The 12346-nt window shown below is 37.2% G+C and overlaps 1 protein-coding gene across 1 annotated transcript in view; it reads right to left on the bottom strand.

Annotated features, from left to right (window-relative positions):
• Window positions 1-10048: 10048 nt before the first annotated feature.
• LOC144967801 (uncharacterized) overlaps window positions 10049-12346 on the bottom strand; it is a 22468-nt gene continuing 20170 nt past the window's right edge. The window contains exon 2 of the mRNA XM_078905453.1: window positions 10049-11586. Coding sequence (XP_078761579.1) covers window positions 10190-11425 — 1236 coding nt within the window. The 5' untranslated portion in view covers window positions 11426-11586 and the 3' untranslated portion in view covers window positions 10049-10189. The remainder of the gene's footprint in view (window positions 11587-12346) is intronic.

Genomic DNA, 12346 nt, shown 5'->3' with positions numbered 1-12346 from the left:
GCGTCTTTGCAAAGTACGGCAGTTGACTGATTTAAGTCAAAAGGATTGGAATGTAGAATTTTAAGGTGTTTTGTTTTTTAATTTTCAGAAACAAAACTCACTCATTTCTATGCCGACGTGTTTTATTAACCAAATGTTATCATTCAAGCTTAAAGTATTTAGTTTCAAGATAAAGATATGAAAAAGTGTGTATGAAACAGTGTCAAATGAAGTAGAAAGAAAATACAAGAAAAGAAAGAAAAAAAAACCCCAAAAAATCAGATTGCCTCGACTAGGGGTCGGACCTCAGACCTACTAAAATCAGATTGCCTCGACTAGGGGTCGGACCTCAGACCTACTACGACCCACAGAAGCTTTGAGTTTCGATTCGCCGTTGGGACAGGCTATTTATGGAATGAATTTTTTTTTCTTGTATTTTTTCCAGCACTGGTTCATACAACCTTTTTCAGATCTCTATCTTGCACCAGTGCCTGCTCCCCGATCTGTCAATCAGTTTCAAGAATTAGATTCTTACGTTTTGAGGCGATTGGTCACATAGAAACTGCAATACCATGAAATGGAGCAATCAATATTCAGGTTTTCGCTCAACTGAGTCATGGATCACGTGATTTGTTGTGTTGCCCAACGATTGAATATTCCTTAATAAATGTCAACATGAATATATAGATAGTATGCGCTTGGCTAAGAAGCTCATAACATTGCCATCCGGAAGTATAACGGACCAACACACAAAACTGTGTGTATCCATGAACGTTTATAGGCGGGTTAATACAGTTCAGTGAGCATTACTCATAAACGCGGATGGCAAAAACAATAACAAAGGCCTGAGTGACGTCATCTGCATACTATCTATACACGTACACACACTTATATAATACAATTTAGTGAGAATTACTCATAGCGCGGATGGCAAAAAAGAATAACAAAGACTCGAGTGACGTCAACTTCATTCTATCTATTCTTGTGGCACGGATGATTTCAAATCCAGTAGATGTTGTGCGCTTGGCTAAGAAACTCACAACATTGCCATCCGGAATTATAACGTACTAACACACAAACCATGTGTATCATTGAACGTTTATAAGCTGGTTATTACAGTTTAGTGACTGGGTGGGGATCCTGACCTCTCATAGCGGGCAGGGAGGCACATATTGTGTCTTCTATCCCCTTATATCTGTTTTCCAACATACTTTCTGTCTTTGTCTTGGAGTGGGATTACTTGGTTTTGTCCTGGCTCTGGCCGGAGTCCTAGCTGGGAGGGAAACAGTCAAATGCATAGTTATTGTTTTGGGAGATGATATTTTTTTCCTTGTAAATCATCTCTCTGTTATGTACTCGTATTATTATTTTTATTTTGAATGTATAATGTAAGCATTTGAGTGTATTCCTCTTTGTTGGATTTTGTGCTTGTGTCTGGATGAGACTTGTAGGTGATTTCAATCTAAGTACATTGGTGGTATGCTCTTGTAATCTACATCTGATCCCTATTTGTTCTCAGTTCCCCTTTGTCTTACTTTTTCTTGGGTGCTTTAATTGTAATTCTAGAACTTTTTACTATCCCATTTTCTTCCTTTTTACTGGCGCTGATATAACCTAAATGTGTTGCAAGCGCCGTAACCCCTTAAAAACAAAAACAAACAAACAGTTTAGTGAGAATTACTCATAAAAATGGATGGCAAAAAAAAAAAAACAATAACAAAGCAATCCCTTTGGTCACTGTGGAAGGCATCGTGATTAATACTCACAAACTAGAAATACTGCAGATTCAGCTCGTAGATTAAATTTGTTGTGATGGAGGTTATGCGTAGCCATCGTTAACATATAGCCTGACACTAGAACCCTCTAGGACTGGCAGTTTGACGTCACTTTTTAGGTTTGTGTAGCGTCTAGTGAGTTGTCGTTAGTAGAGCTCATGGAAACAAGTTATTTCATTGGTTGAACTATTGAATACAACTCACGATTTGTTTTCTTTTGTGGCAAAAGACTGGCATTTTGACGTCATTTTTTGGTCAATGTCAGGCTATAACTTTATGATGGCTACGGGCTATTACAGTAACCTCCGAAAACTCATTGAGCATGACACTTCTTTTGTTGTTTATCTTTGCCTTTTGTTTGTTTGGGGTTGTTTTTGTTTTCGTTTTGGGGGGGGGGGGGGGGGGTGGGTTTGTTGTTTGTTGTTTTTTTGTTGTTGTTGTTGTTGTTGTTGTTTTTGTTTCGTTTTGTTTTTTTTTTAGTGTTACAGTAGAAAATAAATAGTCCATTAGAGCCGTTAAGTCACTAGTGTCAATTGCCTGCTACTCTTTGGATAGGACGCTTGTCTGTAGCAAATTACTTACACCAGATCTAACATAAGTTAGGAATAAAGATGCGCATCTGTTGTAGCTGGTGAAATGGTCATTTAATTTTATTGCCATGACCAAGTGTTCATCGACTTGCTGATTGTGAATTGTGTGTTTGATCGCGACCTTATCCTTGTTTCTGGTTACGCTTTATGATTCCAGGCCAAGATTTCCAGGCGAACGGCGCTTATTTTCTCGATTGGGTGCAATCTTTTGAGTCATTTCTTGGACATTGATGTCTAATAATAATTCTGATGAACAGATACGGACATCAACCCCCCCCCCCCCCCCAAAAAAAAAACAGGGTTGAGTGAGCTTTGACCGACGTGAGCTTATTTGTAAATATGTGCACTTCATTGACTTCAACGTTAAGAGTTCATATTTCAAAAAATGAGAGCCTACGATGGTACAAAGAAGCGAAGAAATTAGTCGTTACGATATTTAAAAAAAAAGATAATTCGCCGTTTAGTCGAAATCAATACCGATACACAACACAACATAGATCCAGTCACTGTGTGTGTATGCGTGTGTGTTAGTGTGGGTGTTTTAGTGTGTGTGTGTGTGTTTGTGTTTGTGTGTGTGTGTGTGCGTGCGTGTATGCCTGTATGTCTGTGTGTGATTTGGCAAACTCTTTTAATTTTGTTTGTTAAAAGATGCTGACAATGATTCATCTCAGGCGTCGAAACAACAAACAACAGCGTCAAACACAAGCAAGACCCCCAATAAATAGAAATAAGACTCCTGTCTCCATTTCCAGCTCTACCTCATTCAGCTGCTGAGACCGGGCTTAGGGGATAAATAAGACTGATTAGCACCTCTGTGGATTAATCTACGAACTCTGATAGTATAATGCTGGCTCGTCGGTTCCAGTAGGGTTATAATCACAGGTCTCATAAAATACTTCGTTTCGTTTCGTTTTTAAGGGTTTTACGGCGCTTGCAACACATTTAGGCCATATCAGCGCCAGTAAAGGGGAAGAAAATGGGAGTCAAAAGTTGGAGAATTAGAATTAAAGCACCCAAGAAAGATAAAGACAAAAGGGAATCGGTTCAAATAGGGAACAGTAGATTCCACGAGCACACTATCAGTGTACTTAGTTTAGAATCACCTAAATGTCTCACCCTGACACAAGCACAGGTCCCTATTAAGAGGAGTACACTCAAATGTTTACAGATCATATGTATCTAGAGCAAAAAATAATACAGTACAATAATACAATAATATCTTAACTTTATATTTGACTGTTTCCCTCAGAGCCAGGGTATCCGGCCAGGGCTACGACAAAACCAAGTAATCTCATTCCAAGACAAAGACAGAAAGCATGTTGGAAAACAGATATAGGGGCATAGAAGACACAGTAAGTTCCTCCCTGCCCACTATGAGAGATCAGGAATCTCACTCAGATAAAAATATTTCAATAATAAGTTTAAGGGTATATTGATTGCATCACGACATGAGAAGATAAAATAAAAAATAAAAATTCCCTTTATTCATCCCATAGGGGAAAATTGTCTCTCGGGTCTATTCCAAGGGAAGACTGGAATAACCCAGCGCCTTAAATTGAGCTAAGGCGAGGTGACTTGCTCAAGGCCACACAGCGCAGCGGCGGGTGATCGAACTCGGTACCTTTCGGGTACGAAGCAAAGCCACGATGTCCACAAGTTCACGCCATTCCGATAAAAACACACAATATTGTTGAAGAGTTAAGAAATTGTTTTGTTTTTGTTTTTAAGGGTTTTACGGCGCTTCCAACACATTTAGGTTATATCAGAGCCAGTAAAAAGGAAGAAAATGGGATAGTAAAAAGTTATAGAATTACAATTAAAGCACCCAAGAAAAAGTAAGACGTAGGAGAACTAGGAACAAATAGGGATCAGATGTAGATTCCAAGAGCATACCACCAATGTACTTAGTTTGAGATCACCTATAAGTCTCATCCGGACACAAGCACAAAATCCAACAAAGAGGAATACACTCAAATGCTTACATTATACATTGAAAATAACAATTATAATAATACATAACAGAGAGATGATTTACAAGGAAAAAAATATCATCTCCCAAAACAATAACTATGCATTTGACTGTTTCCCTCCGAGCTAGGACTCCGGCCAGGGCCAGGATAAAACCAAGTAATCTCATGCCAAGACAAAGACAGAAAGCATGTTGGAAAACAGTTATAAGGGGATAGAAGACACAGTATGTACCCCCCTGCCCACTATGGGAGTTCAGGAACCCCATCCAGTTAAGAAAGGAAACGAGGAAGGTGTAACTCAAACGAGTGGCACAATACCTACTTGATGCCAGGATGAATCAAACGACACCGTTTTGATGCATAGATAGGTTTGTATTTTTTATCTCAACATGTCAGTAAGTTACACAGGTGAATGTGGGGAATAACATAGCACGTAATACATTAATAATGTCATGATTTTATACAAGAAATGGAACAAACAACACAACACATTCCAATGATAATGATCGACTGGTCAGTAACCCTCGGGGTCTTTTCTACTGTACTTATTCCAAAAGAGCGAATGGCCGCCACTGATAATAATAATAATACAATGTAATAATAATAATAATAATAATAATAATAATAATAATAATAATAATAATAATAATAATAATAATAATAATAATAATAATAATAATAATAATGTGGTGATGATGATGATGATGATGATGATGATGATGATGATGATGATCATGATGATGATCATGATGATGATGAATTGTTTTGTTTTTAAGGGTTTTACGGCGCGTGCAACACCTTTAGGTCATATCAGCGTCAGTGAAAAGGAAGTAAATTGAATAACAAACGTTTTAGATGTACAATTAAAAGGACTTGAGGAAAAAGTAAAACAAAGGACAATGTTTCAAATAGGAAACAGATGTAGATTCCAAGAGCACACTATCAGTGTATTTGTTAGAGATCACCTAAAAGCCTCTCCCAGACACCAGACACCCAGCACCAGATCCCACTAAGAGGAATACAACACTCAAATGTTTACAAATCATGTTTTCTAAATAAATCAGTACATAACAGAAAGATTATTTACAAGGAATAAAATATCATCTCCCAAAAATATAACTATACATTCGACTGTTTCCCTCCTAGCCAAGGTCTCTGGCCAGTGTCAGGACAAAACAAAGTAATCTTATTCCAAGACAAAGAAAGACAGCAATTGGAAAACAGATACAAGGGGATAGAAGACACAGCAAGTACCTCCTTGGCCGCTATGGGAAGTCGGGAACCCCACCCAGAATGATGATGATGATGAAGATGGTGATGATAATGATGATGATTGTGGTAGTAGTTATAGTGGTGGATGCAGATGGAGGTGAAAGGGGGGAATTTTTTGACAATGCGGAACTCAATGCATTCTTATCTTTGTATTACAACAATATGATCAATGTATAGTAGGATACTGAAGGCGATTAAAATACCCTTCACTTTAAACAGCCTCTCTCTCTCTCTCTCTCTCTCTCTCTCTCTCTCTCTCTCTCTCTCTCTCTCTCTCTCTCACTCTATATATCTATCTATCTATCTATCTATCTCTATCTCGCTCTCTCCATCTATCTATCTATCTACTTTTCTCTGTATGTCTCTGCATGAAGTTTCATTCCGTCACAAGTACAGGTTGATGTTGCCCAATACTTACAAAGTAATAAATGAGTTACTTTCTAAACCTGTTGTGACGTCCAGATAGGAAAAGAGTTTAATACTATTTTTCAATTTATTTGATACCTTGGAATCACCAGGTAATATCTTAACGTTCAAAATAATCATGGTATTTGTCTTATAATATGGCAAAGAAGTCCAGTATTTTCCTTTTTATCTCACTAAATATATAACGAAAAATACCCATTTGCTCTGAATGATGAAAAAGAATCTTAGCATGTTTTTTTTAAGCCAAAGATCTGAACAAGTGTGTGTGTGAAAGGTGTCAGACAAAGCAAGAAAGAAAAATACAAGGAAATTAAAACATCCCAAAAACTCAGTTTACCTCGACTGGAGATCGAACCTCAGACCTCCTGATTAACGGTATGAGCTTCAATCCCCCTGTCGAGGTAGACTGATTTTTTGGGATGGTTTCTTTTCTTGTAATTTTCTTTCTTGCTTTGTCTGGCACCTTTCATACACACCTGTTCAGGTCTTTATCTTACATAGGTGCCTGCTCCCTAATTTCTCAATTTGACATTTTTTAAAGTCACCTCCCGAATTTCACTCAGACATGATATAACTTATACAAAAATTATAGATTACAGAATAATATAGATAAAGCTGACTGCCTTCCTAGCATGGAAGGATCTATATAAGTGTCTAGGCAAATCAAAGTCGTACGAGGGTGAGTCAAAAAGTAATGGGACAAATCTCCTACTGAGTTCATTTCTATTTAATGTGACGTCATCTTTGGCTCAATTGAACTTACATGTGTACTCTTTAAACCAATAGTTTAGAATTTTAATTCTGTCAAATTTTGACAAAGTTTTGACAGTTTAAAATGGCTGATCCCATGGATGTTCGTCAGCGACAGAAAGCTGTCATTGAATTTCTTGTTTTCGTAGAAGAAATCTCAAGTAACGTTTTTAAACGCATTGGTAAAGAATATAAAACTCCAGCATTTAGTAGAGGAAGTGTTTTAGGTGGGTTGAACCTGAGTCAAAGAGACAATATTTAGAATGGCGACACCCCTCTTCACCAAAGACCAAAAACTTCAAAGCTGAGAAATTAGCTGGGAAAATTATGCCAACAGTGTTTTGGGACATTAGATGTGTAATCCTCGTTGATTTCCTACCAAAGGGAGCCACTGTCAAGTCTGAACGGTACAAATAGACCGTGAAGCAACTGAAAGCAATAATTCGTCGAGTTAGACCGGCTTTGGAGATGGAACAAGCATTGTTTCTTCAAAAAAAATACCCTTCCACACACAAGTGCAAGGAAAAGGGAGGTGATCGCATTATTTTGATGGACAACGCTGTTTCACCCTCCTCATCAGTTCATCATACTTGACATTTTCCGACTTTCTTCTTTTTGGTCCACTGAAAGAGGCAATGAGGGGACATCGCTTTGAAAATGATGAAGAAGCCAAGACAGTAGTAAAAAAGAGACTCAAAGTTCAGTCAATTCAGTTTTAAGAGTACGGGATACATGACCTTACAGAAATGTAGACTTTGGCTATTGAGAGAAGCGGAGACTGTGTTGAGAAGCAGCATTCTACTCGGCTAATTATGCCAAGCTTTAATTTGAGGTCTAATGAATGGTATTTATTCAGCGTGTTAGAGTCCCATTACTTTTTGACTCACCCTCGAATCCTTCTAGGATAAGAACATAAAGCTGCTGCAAGGAGAAGACAAAATTAAATAATAATACATGGATAGAAAAGACTATCTTTTTTTAATGCATTCCTAATGCCCGCAGCATGATAATATTATGTTTTGGGGGATTAAGAAAAAAAGAATTAGGTTTTTCGAATCATAAAATGATTGGGTTGGGGAAAATATGTTTACTGAACACGTGATATATTCGATTTATACACTATCAAAAAGGTGAGGTGAGACTCGGACCACGTGCGCATAATTGCAGTTCTGATAAAAGGGCGCAATTGTGAGCTTAATTTAACATTGTTTTCGGTTTGAGAATAATTCCATAACAACAATGAACCTATAACAGTTTGGGTTATCAGTTATCAGACCTGCAAATGAGTTCACGTCGGCTTCGGAGAATTCAAATCAATGGGTATATCAATCCATTAGAAAATATTAATTTTATAATATAATAATATATATATATATATATATATATATATGAATCTATATTTTGTTTTAAAATATGTGGAATGTGAAATAAAATAAGATAAAAGATACACAAATGGAGCATAAATAAACCAGTACAATGATACAGCGATCACAAAACAAAGCATCATTCGTAACCGACATGAACATATATGTAGGTCTGACATCCGAAGGCAATCATGGGCCTAAATAACATTGTTGTAATGGACAATACTTTGCGTCATTTTTTAATTTTTTTTTAGTTTTCCATTACAACAATGAGCCCCTAATTAATTGGGTTATCAGACATGCAAATAAATGCACGTCGTTTGCAACCAATATGTGACACACGCTGTGTTAATAGGTTAATCCCTTGCTACATGGAACATAACGGTTAAAAGCGTCACGTTCATGTGATTTGATAAAACAAAACAAGCAAACAAAAACCGAGAATATTCCCCATCATGATAATTAGCCGATCACGTGATATGTATGTGATACTGCTGATGGAGTATAAAACGAACAGTGGGTATTGCATTTAGTAACATTGTTATACACAATATATACATTTCTATTATGACATTGTGAGTATATATGTGATCAGAGAGCATACAAACATAAGTAAGTTCTCTGATTTGATCGGGATAATATATTTTAAGTGTATTGATGAAAATTGAGTGATAGTAACAACATACATACATAATAGATATATTATTATATGAATTAGAATAATGGAGTTGATATAATACTGTTATGAGTCGGAATAGATACGCTTTGTGTTCATTTCGGAATAAAGAATAGTAATTATAATTCATTTAGAGTTGTGATCCGTTAGCTGTGATCCGTTTGCTTGTTTTGTTTGTGTGTTTTAATGGTTTTACGGCGGTTGTGATACATTTAGACCATTTCATCGCCAGTAAAAGGAAGAAAATGGGATTGTCAAAATAAAATTCAAGATTGGCAATCAAAATCACCAACGGGAAAGTAAAACAAAGGGGATTGTATCAAATAGGGGACAGAAGTAAATTCCAAGAGCACACTATCAGTGTACTTAGTTCACAGAAAAGAGATCACATAAAAGTCTCATCCAGACGCAAGCACAGGATTCCACTAATGGGAATTTACTCTAGTGTTTGTTTACACAGTATATTAAACACAAAAACAATAATGGTACCTAACAGAGAGATGATCTACAAGGAAAAAACTAATATCATCCCCCAAAACGAATACTATACTTTTGACTGTTCTGATAACGGGACTTTGGCAAACGTATGTGAACATCAAAGGAATATGTGTGCGGGCTTTTTATGCATTGCATACCAAAAAAAAAAAACAAATTAAAATCTTAATCTCGGATATTGCCAAAACTTTTAAGTTTGTTTCAAACGTTTTACTTTGCTAGCGACACTTTTAGTCATACCAGCCCTAAGAAAAGAACACAAAGATAAATTTATATTTCATTTATGCCAGTGACCCATTTGTGTAGGACTCCGACTAATCAAAAGTAATATAAGGGATGCATTCCAGGAAAGCAAATTGCCCCCCCCCCCCCCCTCCTCCCTTGACTCCAGTGTAAGGCCAACCAAAGTCTTATGAAGAGACATCATGTTCTCCTTTAAAGGGATACGCATTAACATAAAAATAATTGGTTATAAGAAACAAGTCCAGTCTCTCGTATACCATATTGCCTCGAGACACCCAAAGAACTGAGCATCAGTCACCTTGAATCTCCGAGTGAAATCATGACCATGTGATATACAAGCCAGCTCTTCTACAGAGAATTGCTCCATGCAATTGAGAATAGGGAGAATTATTTGATAATAAGTATATAAATACGAGGAGCAAACCTTACGCACACACACACACACACACACAACTATATTATATATATATATATATATATATATATATATATATATATATATATATATATATATATTGTAACCACGCCATTACACCATATCACTATGTCCCTAGAAATATTTTAAGAAAATTGTACACATGGTGCTCTGTCCAAATGTGTTCCGTGCTTTTAAGCACAATTCGGGAATCATCTTATTCACTGTAAGAGATCAAAATTTTATGTCACCTCCATCGTGCAAAAGATGGAGTCGGTTTTCACCCATGACGTGAACTGTTGAAGGTCGTTGACTACGCGCTAGGATAACAGAATTTCCTGACCCTCGACGAATACGTTGTTGTACAATTATGGGTTTAGCCATAGGGGCATCTCCGTTGTGTTGAATAATGACGGGTTTTGCGTATGTTTGTTCAATCGATCTCTGAATTGTTGAGCTCGTTGACAGCTTTTGAGAAGGTGTTGGCATTCTCAAGGAGTTAGTTCTCATTTTCCCTAAAGTACCGTTCATCATTGGACCTGTATTTAACTTAACGATCATGCTGTTACGTCCGGGGACTGCTCGCGTTGGTTGATATTGCTTGAAAAGGGCAAGATCGCCCGAGACGCGTCTGGTACCGAGAGTTTGCGTTCCTGGTGTGTATATCCTTCCATCGTGAATTTTTGGTTTGTTTGCTAGTAAAGTCATTCCTCTACGTGTGTCAATATGTGTTACTTTTTCGGCGATTTTAGAGTGTTCGATTAAAGCCGAAACATCATCTTTAGTTTCGCCACCCTTGGAGAAGGCTGTTATTTGACCCGCTTTCCATTCACTTGTTGTTGTTGCTGGCTGGAGATCCGCATAAGGAAAGGCTGACTCCGATTCTACGCTGGTCTGTTTTAGCACACCGTTTTGATTGGAGATAGGGATTGTGTTTGATCCGGATATGATTACATTTCCGTTGTGATCCTCAGATTTTTGGCGTTGGAGTTGCTGTTCTTTAAAAACTTCCCTGAGGTGAAGACTGGCATTATGGGCACTTCTATCCCGAAGGGTCCAGTTACCAGTGTCACTACGCTTCTGAAGTTCGACGTTTCTGTACGTGTTGTTATGACGAAATTGATTGAAAAAGTTTGTTATGTAAACGGCGTCTGCTTCAGAATCACATCGTATCGCAATGATTTGATATCTTTTGACAACATCTGCCAGGATAAACATGACGCAATAATCACATCGTGTGTTTCTAGTTACAGTCTTGATGTTTTTGAGAGGATGAAAGTTCACAACGTCTTCTTTAAAAACTTTTTGTTTGATAAAGCGAACGCCATCTTTGTTCATTGTTATTTTCACTTTTTTACCTTTTTCGGCTAGCGCATGAGCAGCAATATTTTTCAATATTTCGTCCGAGAAAGTATCCTCGTGCCACTTTCCGACAAAGTGGGCTTTTCTGGAAGATTCCATTGAAGCCATGGGGATGGTGTTTGGTGTTTACTGGAGGGACAGTGGAGCGAATTGCACGTTTGATCTTTCAGTAGATGTCGAGAAGTGGACGAACAAATAGGCTTTCTCTGTGATGTCTTAGAATTCTTGAATCTTCATATTTGAAGAATTATCCATATTGTCACAATATCCTGTAATGGACAAGAAACAAATACATTGTGAAAAATAATTATGAAACTTCAATAAAGGGATCGTGAAAATTTTATAAAACTGCTCGAAAGAAAAAAATAAAACGTCGATACAACCATCATCCCAATCACCGATATCAACATCACCAGCATCAGCAAATGGTATAGAAGCATTTCAAAAATGTATAGCTTATGTGGGGGGAGGGGAGTTGAAAACAAATAAAATAATACAAAAATGTCTCTCAACACACATGAATGTTTGCATGTATGTGTCTGTTGTGTGTGAGTTGTATGTGTGTCGGTTACATTTTTCCCGACCATATGACCATTTGCATAGTACATAATTAATTATTATCTTATTCAATCTCTAATCAAATTGGTTATAATTCAGCATCGGTGACAGCGTTAAGCATCATAGGAGAAATTTTAATCACGAGGACAGATTATAGGGGGTTGCGTATTAAGACGGCGGGATTTATAACTATTTATTATTCATTCCAGTACATAGTATCCGCTTTTTTTCATACCTGGTAATGGTAACGTTTGCGAAGGCTATCCAGTCATTACACACTTTGCGTATTTTATTTTAACCCGCTGGCTTTATGGTTGACACCCAACAGCGAAAGAACGAAAGCGTTATAATCATTGAATAATGAAAAGCCATACTTGGAAAAAGAAATCGACGGTGAAGGACACGTGTTTCTCAGAGTGCTTGAAAGAGACTACGTCGAGTCATGCTTGGGAAACTGAGATATTCAGTAGC

This window comes from Berghia stephanieae, chromosome 3 (assembly GCF_034508935.2).
Source record: "Berghia stephanieae isolate SIO BIC M18660-M18661 chromosome 3, UCSD_Bste_1.3, whole genome shotgun sequence".
NCBI lineage: Eukaryota > Metazoa > Mollusca > Gastropoda > Nudibranchia > Aeolidiidae > Berghia > Berghia stephanieae.
This window is presented reverse-complemented; position numbering and strand designations above follow the sequence as displayed.